Genomic DNA, 25,146 nt, shown 5'->3' on the forward strand with positions numbered 1-25,146 from the left:
GGGGTGGGAGAGCTCCTATGGTTTTAGTCACAACCTTAGTGTTTCTCAAAGAACACTGGTTTGTGTTTGAATAGACTATTCGGTTTGCAGAACGATGAGCAAAATTTCTTACTTCATTAACGTCTTATTTTAATATTGCTAAGTTTTGAGAAGTGGTGGCAACACATTTTTAAAAAGTTCTATCTTAGGGGTTAACTGGGGAGGCTCATAGAAACCTGAAATCCCCTTTCTAGCTCTGAAGAGGATGAGATGCAGTTTAAGGAATTTTTCCTGATTCTCACAAGTTAATCTGAAATTAAGGCTCAATTCTCAGTCATTTTATAGGTGAATGTTTTACATCAGTGAATAAATTCAACAAATTGGGGGGGGCAGAAAATGACAATGGGCTAAGGGTAGAAACTGCAGCTTACATGGGAAATTTGGCTTTAGAAAAGTTAAAGCGATATTGTTTTGTGGTACAAGGTGTTTAACTAGCTCACCTCCTATACATGCCAACTGACTGCAGGTGAGAACTCTTCCGGGCGGGTTTCAGCACTCTGACGTCCTGTTTCCCCTGGAACCTGATGCTTGCAAGCAACAGGCTAGCCAGACTGAGGGACAGTCTTCGGTGCTCTCGGGAAGAATAACTACAAAACCCACCAAAAAATGAGCAGTTTCCACTGCAGACTCATTCGAACTGGAAGAGGCCGGGAGGAGAGACGGGAAATCAAGACGTGGATAAGACTGGTTACAGTCTATGCAGGAGGTTTCTTTCCTTAGAACACTGGGCGAGCATGGGTATGGGCGTGTGGCTGACGCAGTGGGTGCCGGAGGGTGGCGAGTCCACCGCGCAGGTGCCCCAGGCTGGAATGGTGCCTCAAGGGACCAGGGATCTGGGAGGCCTCTTGCACTCCTCGCCCCTGGGAATGGAAGGGCGCAGGGCAGAAGATGAGAGTATGTGAGAGACAACAAGTTCCCTTGTGGCTGTGGGTGGAGGCGGGAGGGGTGGGGACCGAGTCACGCGGCTGCTTTGTGCTTCCCGCCGCAGCACCTGCACATCACCCCGCAGTGGTAGCAGGCCCGAAGGGGCAGGTAACAGCACATACAGGGGGCCAAGAAAGACAAGGCAATAAGAGCCATCCACCGGAGGCAAAACTTCTCGTCGCTAGTGTCGCACGAGCAAGGGTCTGTATAGTCTCCCTCTGGGTCCGAAATACAGTGATAGAGCATGCTGTCCGCGCACCACATGCAGCTCACCCTGCGGTTGCAAGTTCTCACGGAATTGGGCGCGTCCTGACAGTGGCCCCTTCGGTTCTCCTCGTGGTTGAACATGTCCCTGCAGTACATGCACCGTGAGCGCTCGCCGTCCTCCTTCCGCCGCCGGGACTTGCCCCGCAAGGGCTGCGTCTTGATCACGCTGCCACCCTGGCCTTTGGGGTCCTCCCCGAGGCCAAAGTCCGAGGAGTCCACGTAGGGGTAGTTGTAGTCATGCTTGGGGACCTTGCCCTTGGCGAAGCGCACGTAGGAGTCCGCGTCCTCCAAGGTGTCCAGGTATTTGCCCCGGACCGGCGCGTGCCGGTAATCCTCGTAGCCGGTCATCCAGATCTTCTCCCGCGGGTTGATGCGCACGATCTCCTCGTCGTCGTCGGGGAAGCTCACCTGGGGGTAGGGCCTTGGCATCCGCTGGTCGAGGTGGTAATGGTCCGGGGGGTATGGGTCGAGGGGTGATCACAGGACGTGGGAGAGGAGATTGTCCGAGTAGGCTGTTCCCTCTTCTGAGAGGAATTAGAAGAACTATCTGTGGCTGTTGTGAAAACGTCATCATCACCAAGCTCAGCTTCATTATGGATAGTGGAAGATGATGTTGTAGAGCCTTCTATGAGGTCTTCGATTGCTTTCCTCACTCCCCTGTCAAAGGCTCGCGCATCAGCAGGGCTTTGGAAGGTAAGTCCAAACTTCCTATTATCGACCTTCCAATGATGAAACGTTGGATTGGCTTTGGTGTAGACCAAGTCCTTCCTTACATAGCACCCCAACACCACCAGTTTGTCTTTCTGTCGTTCACCATGGATGAGAAAGCCTCTTCGTCCATTGCCTTCGGGGTGCATGACCTTACAGACCCCGACGCGACTGATCCCGCCTCCTTCCTGTGGGAACCATCCCCCGCTGGAGTCATCTCTGGTCATAACCACAGCCTTGACTCGCACAATATAGCTGTCATCGTCCGGGTGTGTTTCTTTGGTCATTTTCTTGTTCACCTAGACGCCTGTCCCGCGGTGGGCAGCTCCGCTCCCTTCATCTTCCTGTCCGCTCACCCCCCTCTTCACATCTCCGGAGATCGCCTGATTTGGTTGGGGGGAGGGGGCTAGAGATGAAGGGGGCGCCGGAGGCAGAAGGGGAAGCTGGGCGACCCGAGCGCGGGGTGAGGCTTGGGGAAGGGGTGCACCGGCCAGCTGCCGGGGGAGCGAGCGGCGCCGCGGGCCAGGCGGGCGGAGGTCGGGGGCTCGGAGCGGGCGCAGGGCGAGCTTTGGGCAGGGGACCGCGGTGGGGGAGAGCAGAAGAAAAACAAGCGCGCCCGGAGCAGCGGGACTGCTCCGAGGAGGAAAGGTCCGGCGGCGGGCGGGGGCTGGGCCCGGGGTCGCCCCGGGGGCCGGGCCAATCACGGTTCCGGGGAGCGGTCGGCGGCCGGGGGAGGTGCGCCTGGGAGGCGGTGCAGGGCCCCGCGTCCGAGCCCCATCTCTCCACTCCACCGATTTACTCCATATTGGATTCTCACCGCCGCCAACAGGAGGAGGAAGTAGGGCGGAAGCGATGATGTCTTCCCAGCGGCCAGAGGTGGTGGAGTGCAAAAAGCTCAAATTATTGTTTTTAGAGACTAAAAAAAAGATACTATTTGTTCCTCACCCTTTCTTTTAAGTAGTTCAAAATAAAAACAAAATCATAAAAAAATTAGTCTTTCAATTTTAATGAGAAATGAAGAACAAGTTAGAGTATTTGAAAAAGCAAAATGCAATGGAATATTTTGTTTGCAAATATTTAAAAACTATTACTTGAATCTATGTTTACATTTCAGGAAACGGCATACGCATTTGGAAAATAAAAATTTTCATTTAACCATATACTTTATATCTTTATGACAAAAAAGTGTGTGCTCCTCTGAAAAAGAAAACTGATTTTCTAATAGGTGAGAAAGTTTTATAGCAAATTTTTAAGAGGTGTCTTTAAAGAAAATCTGCCATGTTAGAAATTATGCACATTATCTAGAGTATTCAATGCTTTCTTATTTCCTATTGCATCATGTCTATATTCTTCCCTAAAATATTTTCACCACATTTACAGAAAGACATCTTCTAATTTACAAGCAAGCATCAAAAACTACTCGTTGCCTATTCAACAGCCACTCTCTTTTTCTGTTTTGTTTTGTTTTGTTTTTTTCCAAACAGATTTTTGTCAGGTTATAAAAATGTAAAGCATTCTAGATAAAAGGAATAGAGTAATGACTGCCTTCAGTGTAGCACAAGGAAAAATAATGAACAATAGTTATGCTTATCATATTCCCATATATGAGAGTTGTGACTTACCTCTGGCTAATAAGGGGTTTCTCTTTAGGTAAATCTGCAAAATATTTCTTACAATGAAAAAAAAAGGTAATGAGGGAATTTTCCCTTTTGCTTCTGCTTATAGTGTCTGATGCACTGAACCATGAGAAAATCTTGCCATCCTGAAAAGTTAATTTGAGTACTAGGACTATATATTAAATTTAGAAGATACAGAAAGCCTCAGAATTCCATGCTATAGCCAAACTACCACTTTCAAACCCTCTTTCCATGGCACATTGTGATTATTTGCTGCCAGGAACACCATAACAACTAAAACATGTAACAGCATATTCACATTCTTGCCATTATGAATAACTTTGCTCCTTTATCTTTAATATGCTACATTTCCTTTTAACCTACTTAAAAGAAATAACTGGAACACTGCCTTCTCAACAGGTTTAATGAATGCAATTGCTTTCAATTTCTTCTTTATATAAATTTTCAGAGCACTTGTTGTCACTAACACATATTAATGTAAAATAAAATAATGTTCTTTTCCCTCCCATCTTCCTATGTCCTAATCTCTCTCCCCTACTCTCTTGATCTGTCTTTTATTTATTTATTTATTGTTTTAAAATTATGCATCATAGATAAACATTAACGTGAAAGTCACTGTGATATATTCATCCAAGCACATGGCATAATTTGGTCAATTTCACTGTGTAGCTCATCTCCTTTCCCATTCCTTCTCCCTCTCCCTGCAATATTCTTCCTCTATTCTACTTTTCCCTGTTCTATTTTTCTGCCATTTCCCTTTTTAAAAATTCCTTATTTCTCTCTTCCTCACGTGAGAGAAAATACTCAAAATTTGACTTTGTCTTTTATTTTAATTAGCATGATGTTCTACATTGCCATCCATTTATCAGCAAATGATGTAATTTAATTTTTCTTTATGGCAGAGTAAAACACCATTGTATATATATTCCACATTTTCTTTATCCATTTGTCTGTTGATGAGCACCTGGACTAGTTGAATAATTTGGCTATTGTGAAATGTGCTGCTATATATATCAGTATGCTTGTATCACTACAGCATGTTAATTTCAGTTCTTTTATATAACTATCAAAGAAAGGGAGATCTAGGTTATATGATAATCCCATTCCTAGTTTTTGTTTTTTAAAGGAATCTCCATACTGCTTTATCCATACTGTGGTTATACTAATTTGAAATCCTATGAACAATGTATGAGTGAAACTTACATCCTTGCTAGCATTTAGTATTATTTGTATACAAATTTAGTATTATTTATATTCCTTGTGATTGCCATTCTACCTGGAATAGGATGAAATCTCAGTTCAGTTTTTATTTGCATTTTCCTGGCTGATGAGGTTGTTGAATTTTTTTTATGTATTTGTTCACTATTTGTATTTTTTTTTCTGAAAAATCTCTCTTTAGTTTATTTATTCAATATCAAGAGGATTATTTTGTTTTTGTTTTTGATGTTCAGTTTTCTGAGTTCTCCATGTATTCTGGATATTAATCCACTTTCTCAAGAGTAGGTGGAAAAGATTCCCTCCCATTCTGTAGAATTTCTCTTCATATTCTTAATAGTTTCCTTTGCTGTGCAGAATTTTTAAAATTTGAACCTATTGTATTAATTCTTGATTATATTTCTTGAACTTTAGAAGTCTTATTAACAAAGTTAGTGCCCATGCTGATATGCTGGAGTATTCTGTGTTTTCTTGTACCAGTTACAGTGTTTCAGTAATTTGCATTCAGAAACACATTACAAAGTCTGTACCCATTAATCAAGTTGATTTCATACCAGGAATTCAAGGTCAGTTCAACATTTGCAAATCAATATATGTACAACATCACATAGATAGAATCATGAGCAAAAATCATGTTATAATATCAATAGATGCAGCAAAAGCTTTTTAAAAATCCAGCACTCATTCATATTAAAAACTTTGAAGATACCATGGATAAAAGAAATTCACCTCAATATTATAAAGTCCTCTATATGATAAAAACCAAAGCCAAAATCTAACTGAATGGAAAAAAACTGAACACATTTCCTCCAAAACAAGGAACAAGACAAGGACGCCCTCTTTCACCAATTCTCTTCAATATAGTTCATAAAACTCTACCCAGATCAATTAGGCAAGAGAAGGAAATTAAAGGTATACAAATAAGAAAAAAACTGAAACCAATTTATCTCTGCTAAGGACATGATTATACAGGCATAAGTTCCAAAAATCTCCACCAGAAGACTTCTAGAACTGATAAAATTTCAAAGCAGGATACAAGATCAACATAAAAAGCTTTCATATACTCCAATAATGAATCTGATGAGAATGAAATCAGAAAAAACAATTTCATTCAACATAGCCTAAAAATAGAATAAATGCAACTGAGGAGGTGAAAGACCTCTAGAATGAAAATTAGAGAATACTGAAGAAAGAAATTAAAGAAGACCTTAGATGATAGAAAAATCTCCCATCTGGTTTAGGAATAAGATCAGAAAAATTTTATTCTTTATTTTGAGATGGGGTCTCACTAGTTGCCCAGTCTAGCCTAATACTTGTAAATTTCCTGTATCAACCTCCCAAGTAGCTGGAATTTACAGGCATGTGCTACTGTGCCTGGTTTATTGTCTATTTTTTTTTCAAGTATTACATTATTCTTTTTCATTTGTTGAGCATCTGTGACATCTCAGATCCAGGACTACACAAGTGAGATATAAAGCATAATAGTATTCTGTTTCTATCAACAAATAGTTCAAGCCTAGAAGAAAAAGCAAATATAATTAAAGGATATCTCTTGATTTCTGCAAAGGTCTGGAATGAAAGTATGTATAAGAGGCAGTGGTGAGAGGAAACACACAACAATATGATCTATCTATAGTCAGAAACTGAGCCATGTCTTAAAGGATGAGTTGGAGTTCACCAGGTTGAAGAGAATGATTAAGGGCTTTAAAGTTTTAAATGATAGGATGTTCAAAGGCATTGAAATGTGCAACAGTATAACACTTCGAAGAACATAAAGTTAATATGTTATGGCTCGAGGAAAGGCTGCAACAAGGAAAGAGCTCATAAATTAAGTTGGAAAGTTAGGCAATGAATACTCCATAAAATGTTTCCATTTCATATTTATTTTTTAATTAAATTGTGAGGTCACATAGTGTCTCAGTGCACATAGTCTAGAATTTGCAAGGTCAAACTGATTTGGAATGGAAGAATGAAGTTTCTACATATAAAGATACAAAAATAAAAACCTCCTCAATATTTCTTTCTTGACCCAGAACACTCAGTAGAAAATGGAATTTAAATTCTCAAAGTCAGTTATTTTACACAATTTCCTTTCCCATTCAAAAACTAAAAGCATATATGGATTGAGGTAGTCATTAAGTATGCTAAGTGTAAAATAGGAAGGACAAAGAAAATGAAAACAATGTCAATGCCTATTTTAATGTGTAGGTAATCATTTTTGGAAGTAATAACTATTTTTAAATCTCTGTAAATTTATAATTGAATTATAAGTTCACAGTGTTAATAGCAAAGGAAAAAGAAAATCCTTAACACATACTTTCCATTTAAGTCTTACTGAAAAGGAAGAGAAAGTTTGTGGATTATCCTTGTAATCTTTAGTTCCACAGTTCAACTGTGATTATGTACCATCAAAAACATAGATAAAAATTTAGTCTTCCAAAATAAATCTGAAACATTTTAAATGTGTATTGTTAAGAACATGTGACACAAATAATATACAAATTGCATCCAGAAACCATGAGATTGTGTTGAATGTGTGGAAACTATCACCATATATAATCATTTGTCTGCAATAGTGCTATAAAATGTACTCAACTCAGGGCTTTAATGAAAAGAGAGAAAGAGACACACAAATACACTAGCAACATGGAGACACCTTCAAAATCTTGGAATGGAACCATCATTTGAACGAATTATCCCACTCCTTAGCAGACACTCAAAGGACTTAAAAAACAGTAAACTAACATGACACAGTCATATCACTGTTTATAACAGCTCAATTCATAATACTAAGCTGTGGAAGCAACCTAGTTTCCCGATGCCAGATGAATGCATAAAGAACAGGTGGTATATATACACAATGGAATCATACTCAGCCATAAAGACAAATTAAATTATTTTATTTGCCAGTAGATGGATGTAACTGGAGATGAACATGCTACGTGAAATATGGCAATCCCAAAATTGCAAAGGATGGATGTTCTGTAGGATATGTTGATGCTAAAACAAAATAAAGGGGAATGAAGGGAAGAAAGAAGTATGAGAATAGAAAATAGAGTAGAATAAACTGGATATAACTTTCCTATGTTCATACATGAATACATGACCAATGTAACTCCAACTCATTTACAACCAGAAGAGTGGGAAATTATGCTCCATGAATATATGCCAAAGTACACTCTACTGTTATGTATATTTTTAAAAAACAAACGTGTCCCTAGAATGGGTGATACAGAGGTGCACTGTAGAATGATGCTTCTTAAGCTCTCTCTGTATTCCAACTGGCCAGAGAAGCTGAGGCAGGAGCCATCCAGGGGAAATCTTGCTGCAACAGTGGCTCAAACGATAAGACATCAGAGCACGCTCTGTCACAATATCCCAGTGGGTGCCTGGTGGCCCAGGGTGTTCCTTGCAGAATGTGAGTGAAACAGGCACAGAGAAGACTATACGTAGGGTGATTTGAGTTGGAAGTGGGAGGGGAGCCTAATTTGCCTATCCTTTTCATTTGGCAGCCCTTGTGAGCAGTTGAAATGACCTGGGAATCTGAGCAGCAGGGGTGAGTTCACTCAGGGACTAAGCCTGGGAAAGCTGTGCTCATGGGCAGCACTGAGTGGAGGATTGACTCCCATTCCACATGATTGGGTTTCTTACAAGGCTTCTGAAAACAGGACCCACATCAGAGATCAGCTATTGTCAAGCCAGAGAGGCACGTGGATCTAATCTCTCCAAAGCAGTCACCACCCAACAAACTCTGATTAGACCTGAGGCCTAGTTAGACCTCAGCCCCACCAGCCGGAGCTCCCATCCCACAACCCTGCAGAAGCAGGAAACTGAGAGTGCACCAGCTGGTCTGAGTAGACAAAATGCCAACTGACAATTCTCCCCAACTCATCCCACCTCATAATGGTGAGAAGGGAAGGTGAGTCTAACATCAAGCAGCTTCTGTATTAGGAGCAGCACACATACAGGAAGTGGTAACAACCCCATCCCTTGCTCTGCCAGTGGGTAGCTCAGGATGAATTGGAAAGGAAGATTGATGGACACAGACAGTGACCACCTAGTGTGGGCAACTATTTTGACCATCTCAGTGGAGACAGTTCCTTTAATCTTTAGATTTGTTTTTCTTTTCTGGTGTGTGTGTGTGTGTATGTGTGTGTGTGTGTGTGTGTGTTATCTTACTGTGCTGCTTGGTTCAGGGACATATATACATAAACATATTTGTTTCTTGTTCTCTAATTTTCAGCATTTTAATAATGTATTTTTCCCTTGCCTTGTCTTTTGAGGATTTGTTTTTTTTTTTTTTTGGATTAAAATCTTGGTTAGATTTTGTATTATTTTCACTAGTTTATTTTTATTTTTCTCTTATCTTCTCCTGATACTAAGTTCTATGCTTTCCAGAGTGCACCTTTGTCCCCACATCCTCATCAGCATTTATTCTTACTTGTATTCTTGATAATTGCCATTTTGATTGAGTGAGGACAAATCTCAGTGTAGTTTTAATTTCCATTTCCCCAATTGCTAGAGATGTTGAACATTTTTTCACACATTTGTTCACCATGTTATTTCATCTTTTGAGAAGTGTCTATTTAGTTCCTTTGTACATTGGCTGCTTTCACTCATCATCATATGGGAAAAAATTCATCCATGTTGCATGTGACTAGTTTTACATTCTAAGTACCTCCTATGTTACATGAATAAAAACATGGCACATTAATTACACATAAACCTGCTTCCAAAACTCATGTGTTTTCTACTCATACACATTGATTTCCACACCTTCACTTCCTGTGATATTTTCCTCAGATTTCACAAATACACTAATTGCTGTCATCTCTGAAAATGTTTCATTAATTACACAGAACAGTTAAAACACATAAAATGAACAACACACAGACACAAACTCATATCATTCATCACAGAACAAGAAACTAATGGACATACATACATGTCAAACTAACAAAAAGACACAAAGTATATTAATTCTCACTCTTCCCATATTCCCATTGGTAAACACTTAATTCTTTTTTTTTTATTGTAAACAAATGGGATACATGTTGTTTCTCTGTTTGTACATGGCATAAAGGCATACCATTTGTGTAATCATAAATTTACATAGAACAATGTTGTTTGATTCATTCTGTTATTTTTTCCCTTCCCCCCACCCCTCCCACCCCTCTTTTCCCTCTATACAGTACTTCCTTCCTCCATACTTTCCCCCCTCCCTAACCCTAACTCTAACCCTAATACTAACACTTCACTCCCCCCCATTATGTGTCATCCTCCACTTATTAGTGATATCATTCGTCCTTTGGCTTTTTGAGATTGGCTTATCTCACTTATCAGGATGTTCTCCAATTTCATCCATTTGCCTGCAAATGCCATAATTTTATCATTCTTTATGGCTGAGTAATATTCCATTGTATATATATACCACAGTTTCTTTATCCACTCATCTATTGAAGGGCATCTAGGTTGGTTCCACAGTCTGGCTATTGTGAATTGAGCAGCTATGAATATTGATGTGGCTGTATCTCTGTAGTATGCTGATTTTAAGTCCTTTGGGTATAGGCCAAGGGGTGGGATAGCTGGGTCAAATGGAGGGTCCATTTCAAGTTTTCTAAGGAATCTCCACACTGCTTTCCAGAGTGGCTGCACTAATTTGCAGCCCCACCAGCAATGTATGAGTGTACCTTTCTCCCCACATCCTCGCCAACACCTGTTGTTGCTCGTATTCTTGATAATTGCCATTCTAATTGGGGTGAGATGGAATCTTAGGGTGGTTTTCATTTGCATTTCTCTTATTACTAGAGATGTTGAACATTTTTCCATATGTTTGTTGACTGCTTGTAGATCTTCTTCTGTGAAGTGTCTATTCATTTCCTTAGCCCATTTGTCGACTGGATTATTTGAATTCTTGGAGTAGAGTTTTTTGAGTTCTTTATAGATTCTGGAGATTAGTGCTCTATCTGATTGAGCATAGATATTCTCCCACTCTGTAGGCTCTTTCTTCACATTGCTGATAGTTTCCTTTGCTGAGAGAAAGCTTTTTAGTTTGAATCTATCCCAGTTATTGATTCTTGCTTTTATTTCTTGTGCTATGGGAGTCCTGTTAAGGAAGTCTGGTCCTAGGCCGACATGTTGAAGATCTGGACCTACTTTTTCTTCTATAATCTGCAGGGTCTCTGGTCTGATTCCGAGGTCCTTAATCCATTTTGAGTTTAGTTTCGTACATGGTGAGAGATAGGGGTTTAGTTTCATTCTGTTGCATATGCATTTCCAATTCTCCCAGCACCATTTGTTGAAGAGGCTATCTTTTCTTCATTGCATATTTTTGGCACCTTTGTCTAGTATGAGAAAATTGCATTTACTTGGGTTTCTGTCCGTGTCCTCTATTCTGTACCATTGATCTACCTTTCTATTTTGGTACCAATACCATGCCATTTTTGTTACTATTGCTTTGTAGTAGAGTTGAAGATCTGGTATTGCAATACCCCCTGTTTCACTCTTCCTGCTAAGGATTGCTTTAGCTATTCTGGGTTTCTTATTCTTCCAGATGAATTTCATAATTGCTTGCTCTATTTCTGTAAGGTACGTCGTTGGGATTTTAATTGGAATTGCATTGAATTTGTATAGCACTTTAGGTAGTATGGCCATTTTGACAATATTAATTCTTCCTATCCAAGAACATGGAAGATCTTTCCATCTTCTAAGGTGTTCTTTAATTTCTTTCTTTAAGGTTGTATAGTTCTCATTGTAGAGGTCTTTCACCTCTTTTGTGAGATTGATTCCCAAGTATTTTATTTTTTTCGAGGCTATTGTGAATGGGATAGTTTTCCTAATTTCTCCTTCTGAAGGTTCGTCACTTATGTATAAAAATGCGTTGGATTTATGGGCATTGATCTTGTAACCTGCTACTTTACTGAATTCACTTATGAGTTCTAAGAGTTTTCTGGTGGAATTTCCAAGTTCCTCTAAATATGTAATCATATCATCAGCGAACAGAGATAGTTTGAGTTCTTCTTTTCCAATTCATATCCCTTTAATTTCTTTGGTTTGTCTAATTGCTCTGGCCAGAGTCTCAAGAACGATGTTGAATAGAAGTGGTGGAAGAGGGCATCCCTGCCTTGTTCCAGTTTTTAGGGAGAATGCTTTCAGTTTTTCACCATTTAGAATGATATTAGCTGTGGGCTTAGCATTAATGGCCTTTACAATGTTAAGGAATGTTCCCACTATCCCTATTTTTTCTAGTGTTTGAGCATGAAGGGGTGCTGCATTTTATCAAATGCTTTTTCTGCATCTATCATCCATGTATGTCAAACAAATCCTTCTCAATTTCAGAAACCAAATAGACCATAACATAATAATACTAGGTGATTTAACACGCCTCTCTCACTACTGGACAGATCTTCCAGACAAAAATTGAACAAAGAAACCATAGATCTCAATAACACAATCAATAATTTGGACTTAACGGACATTTATAGAATATACCATCCAACCAAGAGCAAATACACTTTCTTCTCAGCAGCACATGGATCCTTCTCTAAAATAGGCCATATATTATGCCACAAGGCTAATGTTAGCAAATACAAGAAGATAGAGTCACTACCATGTATTCTATCAGATCATAATGGATTGAAGTTAGAAATAAATGAAACAGTAAAACACAGAAACTATTCCAACATCTGGAGATTAAACAATATGCTATTATATGATGAATGGATAACAGAAGATATTAGGAAGGAAATTAAAAAATTCTTAGAGGTAAATGAGAACAAAGAAACATCATATCAAAATCTCTGGGACACTAAAAGCAGTACTTAGAGGGAAATTTATTTCATGGAGCTCATTTAATAAAAGAAGTAAAACTCAACAAATAAACGACCTAACACTACAGCTCAAAGCCCTAGAAAAAGAAGAACAGAACAGCACCAAAAGTAGTAGAAGACAGGAAATAGTTAAACTCAGAGCTGAAATAAATGAAATTGAAACAAAAGAAACAATACAAAAAATTGACAAAATAAAAAGTTTGTTCTTCAAAAAAATAAACAAAATTGATAAACCTTTAGCCACACTAACAAAGACGAGAGAAAACCCAAATCACTAAAATTCGGAATGAACAAGGAAATATCACAACAGACAGGATTGAAATACAAAACATAATTAGAAGCTATTTTGAAAATCTATACTCCAAAAAAATAGAAAATTTCGAAGACATCAAAAGGTTTCTAGAGACATATGAATTGCCTAAACTGAACGAGGAGGACATACACAATTTAAATAGACCAATTTCAAGTACTGAAATAGAAGAAGTCATCAAAAGCCTACCAACAAAGAAAAGTCTGGGACCAGATGGGTTCTCAGCCGAGTTCTACAAAACCTTTAAAGAAGAGCTCATTCCAATACTTCTCAAAGTATTCCATAAAATAGAAGAGGAGGGAACCCTCCCAAACTCATTCTATGAAGCCAATATCACACTGATACCTAAACCAGACAAAGACTCATCAAGGAAAGAAAATTTCAGACCAATATCCTTAATGATCATCGATGCAAAAATTCTCAACAAAATTTTAGCAAATCGCATACAAAAACATATTGAAAAGATAGTACACCATGATCAAGTGGGTTTCATCCCAGGGATGCAAGGTTGGTTCAACATCAGGAAATCAATAAACGTAATTCACCATATTAATAGACTTAAGAGACTCATCTTTCTACCCACTCTCTCTAATGCTGGCAAGGAACAGGTAGAACAGCAAAGTCTAGGTCAGAAAAATAGGAATCTGAGCATACCTGAAGATGTCCAGTTCAGCATCTGTGATCATTCTCCGAAAGAAAGGTATAGTTTGTACCCAATCCTACACTTCATCTCCTTTGTCCTTTTTAAGGCATCTGGGTCTTTTTTTTCTGTCTCATCAACAGGATCTCATCAAGAATAACTGCATTTTGGGGGCACATGGGGATCTTTATGGCTACGTTTTGTGGGAACAGTATCAAATGTCAGAGGAGAAAGGGTGAATTCATTAGAAATGTCACTTCAACTTGTACTGTCAGTAAGACCTAAAAGTAAAGAACGAACACAAAATTAAACTGTGTCTACTACTATCCCAGTAATATCTGACACATAAAAATGTAGAACTATGAATTGTCAGTCAATCATCCTTAAGATGGTCGATAGATAATGACTTGTGAAAACTGGTTAACAATCTAAAACTACAAAACATGTAAATATAATGTAATAATAATGTTTATTCTTCAAACAGAACAAAAAACATATTTTAAGTGGTAGGAACACATATTAACCCAAAATTTTGTGGGGATGGTACTTATCTATGTTTAAGTCTACTGAGGATATAGAAATATAATCAAAATACCATCATGAAGGAATTTTAAAAACAATCGGGGTTTCAGAATTGAATAACATCCTAGAAAATCCATTTCATTTTGTGAATGAATGAAAACACTCTATAACTCCTGTATGGTTGTTTTCTGCGCCACAAATGTGCACTACATGGGACTTCAGGAACAAAACCTTTCATTCCATTCCAATTTAATAATGTTTGTGAATTCAAGGATATGGCTCTTCCCACTGAAAACAGAGAAGCACAGAAATCAGACAAACTAGAGATTTTAAAAATATATACATGTCTATAATTCTTTTTCTGGATGCAGAGCACTTGTACTTGATGGCATGTGACAGTAGTGCTCCCTATGCCCGTGCTCTTTTTCAGGGGGTCTGGGATGGAAATTGAGATGAGAGAGATTCTCAGTGTGTTTAGTGACTGAGTTAGGGGCAGGAGCTCCCCAGCAGCCTTTGTCTTACTCTGTGTTCTTGTTGGTGCAGAAGGTCCAGGGCTCTTACTCCTTGGAGGCCATGGGGACCATGAAGTCTACCATCCTGTTGCTGTAGCTGAATTCATTGTCATACCAGGAAATGAGCTTGACAAAATGGTTGTTGAGGGCAATGCCAGCCCCAGCATCAATGGTGGAAGAGTGGGTATCTCTTTTAAAGTCACAAGGGATGATCTGGTACTCCATGTAGGCCAGGATGGCCTTGAGGGGGCCTTGTGTGTCTGCTTGACCACCTTCTTGATGTCATGGTATTTGGCAGCTTTCTCCAGGCAACGGGTTAGATCCACAGCTGATATATTGGGGGTGGGCACACGGAAAGCCAGTGAGCTTCCCATCCAGTTCAGGAATGACCTTTCCCAGAGCCTTGGCAACACAAGTGGATGCAAGATTATATTCTGGGTAGCCCCTTTGCCATCATGCCACAGTTTCCCAGGGGATTCATCCACAATCTTCTGATAAGAAGTGATGTCATGGAGTGTTGTCATGAGTCATTCCACAATCCCAACATTGTCATGGATGACTTTGGGATGGGGGTCTGAGCAGTTGGTGGTATAGGAAGCATTACTGATGATCTTGATCTTCTCAGGGTTCACATCCATCACAAACATGGGGTCATCAGCAGAAGGAGCAGAGATGATGACACTTTTGTCATTGGCTTTGAAATGAGCCCCAGCCTTCTCCATGGTAGTGAATACACCAGGGGACTCTGCAAAACATTCATCACCAGCATCATCCCATTTGATATCAGCGGGATCTTGCAACTAGCAGATGGAGACAAACTTTCCATTGATGGAAAGTTTGTGGTTCTCAGCTTTGGCTGTGCTACTGAATTTATCATAGGTGGAGTCTTCCTGGAATATAGACCATGTAGGTGAAGTCAATGAAGGGGTCACTGATGGCAACAATATCTACTTTGCCAGAGTTGAAAGCAGCCCTGGTGACCCAGAGCCCAATACAGTCAAATCTGTTCACTCCATCCTTCATCATCCTGTCTCAGGAATGCTGCTGGCAGTGCACCAGCCAAGAATGTGCAGCTCTCTGTTGAACAGGGAGGAGCAAAGTAGAGCCTTATGAAATATTTTAGATCCTTGTTGTAGTAGAATTGATTCTAAACACACAAAGGGCACAAGAATAAAACACACAGCCACTCGGGAAATGCTCTTGAGAATCCTCCAATATAACACTGAGTTTAATGAATATAGATGAGAAGGTGAGAACACTCTGGGGGCAGAGGGCACTGTGTTGTCTAAAAAAATGTCATAATTAGCTATTAAGTACTGTCATTACACAGAAGATGCACACACTCATACAAACACATGGGCACACCAGCTACACACAGAGAGACACACTCATCACGAACCCCTTTAACAACACCAGGCATAGGAAGTACATAAATTCCCACAAGACATACCACAACCTCTATTCCACAGGTTTATGACAAGATCACATCTCAGATAAGATGTGCCACACAGACAATTCCCATACATCTCAGACACATTTATCTGCATTCCACATGGTCACACACAGGCATATTCTCATTGCCATCCTCTCTTCTTACATTTGAAATTTTCTTCCCTAAAAATCAATTAACTACATCAAAGTATTCCATGACCAGGTCTCTCTGAGATGAGTCTGAGTTTTTCTCCCCTTTTCCACATGAATGATTTTCAACAACTTTGTTCAATGAGCCTTTTCCATCTTCAGGGCAAGTGAAAGAGGAAAAAGCTATGAACATGAACTACATGTATTTTCAAATGAAGAGGAATGTGTCTGTCTTCTGAGAGACAGAAGGGAGAAGACCTCCAAGAATACAAGCAAGAATTCACACCATTGCATTTCCTGAGAGGTGACCCTATCCCATTGGTCCACAAAAGCACAATAATAGGCAGTGATGTCAACTTGTAAGAGGCAGTGATGTCAGCTTGGACAGTAGCATAAAAGGAGAGGAAAGCTGTGAACAAATCAGCAGAGCTGCCTCCTCCTTGGGAGGAGAGTTCTTCTTGCAGATCCCCAGAGAGGCTGGTGGACCTACAGAGTGGCTACAGGTGTTTGGTTATTGCTGGGTCTTCCCCAGTTTGGAGGTCCTTCAGTACAACATGCAGCATGGGGTCAGTGAGGGCTTTAGCTGCCAGGCTTTCCATTTCATCTTTGTCAGAATGAGGAGCCAGAAGAAGATGATAGGGAAGAAAGAGAGGAAGAAGCAGAGGAAAATGGAGAAAATAACCTCTGGACATAATAAGAAAAAAGCTGGAGGTGAGGACAGGCTTATGGAGAAGTTACCAGTACAGGTAGAGAGACCTGAGTCCCATGGGAACATGCTCTCCAGTCCTAGAGCTATGAACAGGAGATGAAGACTGATGACAAATTATCAGGAGTTAATGGAAGGCAGTGCTGATGACAGAGGATTTAGGGGAATATTGTACTTTGGCTTCCCACTTCTTGAGTCTCCATATCTCATTTATTTTGGGCTCAAACACCTGGTTCTTCATGTTATCCCCTGGGACAGATTACCTTCACTTCATTCAATCTATTTTATTGTGTGCACTCCCAAGGATCATTTTTTGTTTTTGTTTTCTACCTCCCTGTCTTCAATTAGAGAAATAAAAACAATAACATGATAATATACAGGTGAAAATTCACAGTGTTTTATACTTACATGTGTTATACATCACTCTTCACTTCATCAGTTATCCTGTATGAGTATATAAGTGTGAAATGTCAGTAATGATGCTTCTTCAATTTTCATTTTCTTCCTTTTGCCTCTCTGACTAGAGATGGCAAAGCAATAGGCAAAAGTTAAAGTTTGCTTTTGGGATTGGACACAAATAAGTTGAACAACGTAAAATTTTGTGCTGAAATAATAAGGGATATCCTTACCTTCAGTGGATACAATGTATCCTTGGTGGATTGGGGACATGCATTAAGTATGCTTGGAGGTAAAAACAAAATGACAATCTCAATACCTCAATCCTGTAGAATTACTCCTTCATTGCATCTTTTCCGCTTTTCTGAATAAATTATTTTATCTTGAAAACGGAGACTATCCTACTTAAAATGATAGTGTTTGGTGAGGTTAATATGACACAGGTAAAATGGCCTTAGTGTGTCACATAAATGATTATTCAATGAATATTTTCACTCACTTTTAACTTTGAGATATTAACCTGTGAGTTGGATATATAAGAAAGGTTTTAATATATTTAATTCAGAAACTGTAATAGTTACTCATTAGTTCATTACATCATTTGGCTTTTCTTTTATAAAATCTACCATCTTTTAATTCCTTATAACTTTCTTCCTTCCCTTTACTTTATATAAATTTGCATGCCAAATAAATTGTAAGCTTCATCTATTTCTGATTCCTATTTATTTATTCCATTATGAGCTTGTTCAGCATGTTTATTTTACACAAAATTAGATTTCCATATTCATTTATTTTCAGGGACTTATCTTGGAGTTCTTATTCATTCAATCTGGTTTCCTAAGTTTTGTCGCATGAAAAATATTTTTGTGATTGCCCTTCCATTCCTTTGGTTAAACTTGAATTTCAAACTATAGATTTTTTTTCTTTATTTCATGCTGCTTTACTCTATTCAATATGCCTATACAGTTGCTATGATATTTTTCTCTCTTGTCTTGCTCAGTGTCCCATTTCATACTACTGTTTTACCATAGGTGAATTCTGACTTGCTCTTGGTGTAGTAGAAAGAAGAAAGAACCCTCTCTCCATACAAACGTTAACCCCTAATACCCGTAAGTTATAAATATGCGACCTTGTATGGTAGAAGAGACTTTGAAGATGAGATTAAGGCAACTGTTTTTCCTGGATCATCTGGGTACAGAGTCATCAAGTGGCCTTCATGAGATCCAGCTCAGAGGGCATTGGTCAGAGAATATTGTGACCTTTCAAGTAGATGATGGGTGGATGAACTCATGTCTGTTGAAGATGAAGAACACAAGCAAAGGTTGGGATGGTAGTCAGCTCCAGAAACTTTAAAAAAAAATAAATTGCTCCTACAGTGGAGCTTCTAGACAGGAGTGGTGCTGCCTACACACTGACTTAGACCTGAAGCTCAGAGTAGACTTTCAACTCCAGAACTTGAACACAATAAATTTGTACATTAAGCTATAAACTCTTGGTTATTTTCTATGAAAGCAGCAGGAATCCAGTATGATTAGAACAACACTTTCTCATAGATCTAGAGCTAATGAGAGTCATTAAGACACTGGGTGAAATTATTGAATTTCTGACCTGTTTAAAAGTTTTAAATCATTCTCTTCTCAGTACCCATAGTATTGTATACTAACCTGGTCATGGAGTTGTATTTTCTATTGAAACTTGATTGCCAGTCCCTTCCCGATGCTCCTTTCCAGGGAATATTTTACTCAGTTTGACCTGTATCCTTGGAAATGAATTCCAGGGCAATCACCCAATATAATTTGTTTATTCATTGTTTTGAGTTAGAAACTAAAAATTCCAATGCCACAAAAGTGGAAGTCATGTTACTGATGTGATCCTTGTAAATGTCCCTTTTTAAAGTGAAATCACAGAGTTGTAGGTTGTATATTCATTTTATTTTATGATATGTTGCCTAATTGTTCTCCAATGCAAATGTTCAAGCAATATGTTCAGTTCATGAGGATTCCTCAATCCTTTGTATCTAGATAAATTGATATAGTTTGATCCTTTCATTTCTACCAATTTCATACATGCATGATAGTATGTATTTTTGTTTTTATTTCTTTATTTATAATTATTTTTGTTCATTTTAATTTTCTCATATTTTTACTGGTGGATTAGAGTGGTACATAATGGTAGGATTTATTGTTAGATATTCGTTTATGCATACAAAGTACAAATTAACAATCTATTTTGACCAATACCATTCCCCAATATTTCCCTTTTCCCTCCCCCTGGCCCCTTTCATATTGACCAAAAGCATAAGTCATGTCACTAATTTTATCCTACATGTTTCAAGAAAGTGGACTGGACCTTGGAACAGAATCCTAGAGAGTGAGATTTTCAGGCTTGACAAGAACCAAATACTGAGGAAGGCTAGGTGTGGTGAAGCCCAGGTCTATCTCATCCCTACCAATGTGTACATGATGAGGAAGAGTAGTGGAGGAGACAAGTCTGGCTGTGAAGTTAAGGAGACTGTTGCCAGCAGCAGGAGAAATTGAAAAACTGCTGGGGGTGTGTGGATTGATGAGATGTTCTCAAGCCCACACCTACAATCCAACCTGCCTCTTGCCTGAATTTCTACATAATGTAAACAGTACTGATGAGATAAACCTTCATCACTTTTTCTATGAGTCAGCATGGTTCTCAGCCTGAGCCTCTGGTACTGCCATATCCTCACAACCAAGGAGACTGAGGCATGTAGTAGAATTTCCAGTGAGTACTCCATACCATCTCTCTCATTTTGGTAGCAAGTGCAAGGTATTAAAGTTCAAGTTAATGATAGAATTTTCACTGTATAAAAGTTATCACCTTACTTGATGGGCTTTAGCAATTCTCTAGTACTGTGAACACTGGACTGTGTGATGTCATCAGTAAGTCATAATACACTGCTGAGGCCTTGGTGACAGCTGGTCTCATAGCAACTTGATGCTGTAGTGGGCATTGCTCAGGACAGCAATTTGGTGAACAGATAGCCTCTTTCCAATATATTTCTTGTATTTGAAGGTAAATATTGAATTCCTAGTAATCATCTACTCACTTTTTAAGATTTGAGCTTCACAAGGTTACCTGATCTGAGTAACCTTCTGAAGAGTTGTACCAGCAAGAGAAGGTAAAAGAGGAAACATCTGATGCATACTCACCCTCCAGCTTCCTAAGAATTTAAGGAGTGTGTGTTAGCATATTTTCTGGACCTGAAATGACCAGAACTGCCTTCTGAAAAGGAAGTTGTGGCACTTTTCAGTTAGTGGCAGAGAAGGAAAAATGAAGGGAAGAAAAATAGGAAGACATACAACTGAAGGAGGGAGGGAAAAAGAAAGGTATTTTTCTGTACAGTTTCTGAGTTCTTCCTGAGGGGCCATGTTGAGAGTAAAGAGAAGGTTCAGATGATCCACGTCTTGTCCATGTGGTTTTGGATCCAGGCCAGTCACACAAAGGCACTGTGTGTCTGTCACAGCCATAGTGATTGATCCAGATTGCTTTTCCTTAAAACAAACAACAAACAAAAAACAAACAAAAAACACTGCACTCCATTTCATTAGAGTCATTCTGAGGGCAACTGAGGAAATAAATGATATAATGAATTTTCTAATAGTACTGTTTTGGTTCACCTATTTTACTCTTTTCCCTTTTTTGAATCTTGTCCAAATTCAATTCATTTTATTTTTTCAAACTGCCATTGTATGTAATGGCAGGTTTTTCATACCTGATCTTCTAACCTCGTCTGTTTCCATGTTTTTCAAGCTACTCCACAAACCCACCCAGCTGGGCTAAGTAAGTGGTGTGAACAGTAAGTGACTTTATAGTTTTGATGAATGAATAAATGGGTTTGTAAAGAATTAAAGAATGAATTAGAAAATTGATTCTTATTTTGATCTTAGTATGTTTTCATTAGTTTCCAATTGTGTATAATAATCATAGATTAACAATCTTATTGAAAATAATCCAAACCAGTAGTCTTCATGGGGATGATTTTCCCCTAAAGGATGTTGGCAGCATATAGAGAAAATTTTCGTTATCACAGTTGGAGGGGTCGTGCTTCTAACACCTTTGGGTAGATGTCAAGAACACAGTTAAATATCCTACTATGCACAGGGAAATCCAACAATAAAAATCTGTCTCCCAAAAACATCAATATTGTTGAAGTTAAAAACTTCTAAATATACCACACATAAATGCCATGTAACTATTTAGGTTCTGCTTACTGGTTTTGTAAGCAGAGGATGGGGAGGGCCTGGGCTCACTCCTGAAAAATGAACTGGTAGTTCATGACAAGGCTGACCAGCATGCAGAAGTTGGTCAATGGGGAGAGACGGACAGGACCTGGAGGTCCCTGTTGAAGACCAGGCAGCAGCAGGAAGGGCAGGAAGGTGACCATGTAGAGTCTGGAGTCCATGGTCATGGTCTCATTGTCGTGACAGTTGTTGGTGGTCCCAGTGACTGCTTCTATTACGTATAATAGGGGAAGAAAGAAAAATGAAAAGGCCTCCAATCACAAAGCTAGTAACTGACTTGCTGGAAGAGGCTCCTGACTAAGAGCTCAGTTTGTGAACTAGGCCTTAGAGGCACCTGCAGCTGGTGAGCTCTCCATGGAGTCTTCATGGTTACTCTTGCTAGCAACCCAGTTCTCTGAGCTGCATTTGATCTATGGAAGACAGAAGAATGCAAAAGACATCTTGAGATTTCTCTAACACCCTAAGTTTTCACATGAGAATCAAATGAAAGGCGTTGTACATAAGTGTAAAACCCTCAAATCTCTTGTTAACCAAAACTATCTTGGAAGCATCCTAAGCAGAAATTCCACTCATCTCTGGTCATACTCTCCCTTTTTACCAGAATTCTACCTGTTTAAAAATTGTCAGCAAGAAGCATAAAATTGACAAAGGAGAACCCCAACTGAGGGAACATGAGAAAGAATTTCACAATGTGCCTGGAGATGGGAAGGAGGGAATGCAAATGTCATTAAAATACATATGCAGAACTCTCACAGAGAACATTGCTTTCAATAGTGCTGTTTTCTAAATCATCACAGACCCTACCCAGCAGGTGACAAGTATAAGCTTGTCAGTCTAGGGCTTTGGGAGATGAAAGACACTATCTGTGTGTTTTTTGAGATCCCCTTTCTGGATTATCTAGTATGCTGCATGAGGTCAGGGAATCACCAGGGCACAGTACAGATATCATGAACCCTGCCCAGCCCCTCCGCCTCCTCTGTACCCACCTGCCAGCCTACTCCACTTCACATGGGGAGTCCTTGACACAAAAGGCCCGGAAATGGTCCCCTTCACAGTCTCTCCCTAAAACATGGATCCAAGAGCCAACCTAGTCTCATTTAAGGACACAGAAATAAATGTACCCAGAATGCTGGTGAAAGCACAGTTGTATAACAGCTGGTCAAAATCTAAAAGTTCATCAAAGGGAAATTGAATACTTGTAGATATCTTAAAGAATGTTAGTTAGATTAAAGATGCCAGGTAGAAAGAATTTTAATTCCATATGTGCTGACAGATGAAAACATCTGAGTTATCTGATGGGGCAAAGCAAGTTTCCAAACAGTATATACAGTATGGACTATTTGTACACACAAATATTTAAAAACATGTGTATATTTGTAGGTATACAGAAAATTCCAAGGGGATATTCATGCAAATGTGACCTGTATTTACTTTCACTTTTCATTTTGTATCCTTCTCTCTTGTTTAAAAACATATTTCCTATGAGCACACATTTTACTAGAAGGAAATCAGGAGAGAAGAGGAGAGAGAGGGAAGGAGGAAAATAAAATGCCAACACAATGGTCATAGACAGCAGCAGCAAGGAAAACAGTCCCTGTCCCATAGACCTAGCAGGTGGCAAGACCTCAGGGGGTGTTCTCCCCCACCCCCTCACACACACTCACACGCACGCACACACACACACACACACACACACACACACACACACACAAATACACAGCTCCCCATCTAAATGCATAGTATAACAGAATGAAAGGGAGGAGGGAAGGAAGGACAGATAGGGAAGCACAATGGCCCAGAAGTAGTGGGAGGGACATTCAGAGATGAACAGGGGGTTCTTCAGAAATTGTGAAACTGAGAAAGTCCCAGGCCCCCTTACAACTACCAAAACTGGATTCTCCTGTCAGCAGCCATGGTCTCCTTCCTTCTGTTTGGGCTCCATTTGTTTGGAGGAGAGCCAGAGTGCGGCTCCTCACACTGTCCTTCCTGATCTGGCCTTGGGCACAGAATACAGCCCAGAATGTAGCCCTGCCTCAGCTCTGGCATGGGGAGGCTTCCAGGAAAGGAGCAGCCTAGCCAAAGGATGCTTGGAGATTGGGCAGGGGGACAAGTGATGGGGGAGCAAGAGGCAGGAGAGGAGCACCTCCATGCACCTGGATCCCCATGTCTTCTCTGCTGACACACCCAGTGAGCCCCCTTCTCCCACACCACACACACTCACCTACAGACATGCTAGGGTCCACCCTCCCAACATTTCAGGTCCATCCAATAAAACAACACTTGATTTTCTTTCTGATTGAATAAAGAAAGTGCAGAAACTCTTTTTTTGATTAATTCCCAAGTATTTTTTTTCTGAGGCTACTCTAAATGAAGTGGTTTTCCTAATTTCTTTTTCAGAGGATTCATCACTTATGAATAGAAATGCATTAGATTTATGCATATGGATTTTATATCCTGCTACTTTGCTGAATTCATTATTTCTAGAAGTTTTCTAGTGGAGGTTTTTGGATACTCTAAATAGAGGATCATGTCATCAGGAAATAGTGACAGATTTAGTTCTTCTTTTCCTATTTGTATCCCTTTAATTTCTTTGCTTTGTCTAATTGCTGTGGCAAGTGTTTCAAGGATGATGTTGAATAGAAGTGGTGAAAGAGGGCATTCATGTCTTGTTCCAGTTTTTAGATGGAATGCTTTCAGTTTTTCTCCATTAAGAATGATGTTGCCTGTGGGCTTAGCATAGATAGCCTTTACAAAGTTGAGGTATCACAATACAAGATATTAAAATATACTACAGAACAATAGTTTAAAAAAAAAAAAAGCATGGCATTGGCACCAAAATAGACAGGCAGACCAAGGGTACAGAATAGAAAATGCAGAGATAAAACCACATAATACAGTCACTTCATACTAAACAAAGGAGCCAAAACACACAATGGAGATCTAACAGCCTGTTTAACAAATGGTGCTGTAAAAACTGGAAATCCATGTGCAGTAAAATGAAATTAAACCACTATCTCTCACCCTGCACAAAACTCAACTCAAAATGGATCAAAGACATAGGAATTAGACCAGAGATCCTGCAACTAACAGGAGATAAAGTAGACCTGAATCATCATCATGATGGCTAAGGATCTGACTTTCTCAACAAGACTCCCAAAGCACAAGAAATCAAAGCAAGAATCAATAAATGGGATGGACTCAAACTAAAAACTTTTTCTCAGCAAAGGATACAATCAAGAATGTGAAGAGAGAGCCTATGGAGTGGACGAAAATCTTTTTCAAATGCACTTTAGATAGAGCAATTTTCTCCAAAATTTATAAAGAACTTACAAAACTTTACAACAAAATTCAAAGAACCCAATCAATAAATGGGTCAAGGAACTGGACACTTTACAGAAGAAGACACACAGGCAATTGATAATATATGAAAAAGTGTACAACATCTCTAGTAATTAGAGAAATGCCAATTAAAACAATGTTAAGATTTTATCTTACTCCAATTAGAATGGCTATTATCAAGAACACAAATAATAATAGATGTTGGTGTGGATGTGGGGAAAAAGGCACAATTTTACATTGCTGGTGGAGT

General features: G+C 39.4%; 1 protein-coding gene and 1 pseudogene across 2 annotated transcripts; both read right to left on the minus strand.

The window, feature by feature from the left end:
• Positions 1-737: 737 nt before the first annotated feature.
• Positions 738-2,798, minus strand: LOC306652259 (sprouty-related, EVH1 domain-containing protein 2-like). The gene is given in 2 exon segments (XM_079125260.1): positions 738-1,700; positions 1,703-2,798. Coding segments are annotated over 2 exon segments (1,227 nt in total). The 5' UTR covers positions 2,226-2,798; the 3' UTR covers positions 738-996.
• Positions 2,799-14,648: 11,850 nt separating this feature from the next.
• Positions 14,649-15,629, minus strand: LOC306652248 (glyceraldehyde-3-phosphate dehydrogenase-like; annotated as a pseudogene). Its single transcript has one exon. The product of its transcript is annotated as a glyceraldehyde-3-phosphate dehydrogenase-like (transcript).
• Between the last annotated feature and the right edge of the window lie 9,517 nt (positions 15,630-25,146).

The sequence above is a fragment of the Sciurus vulgaris genome (assembly GCF_902686455.1).
Source record: "Sciurus vulgaris genome assembly, contig: HiC_scaffold_155_arrow_ctg1, whole genome shotgun sequence".
Taxonomy (NCBI): domain Eukaryota; kingdom Metazoa; phylum Chordata; class Mammalia; order Rodentia; family Sciuridae; genus Sciurus; species Sciurus vulgaris.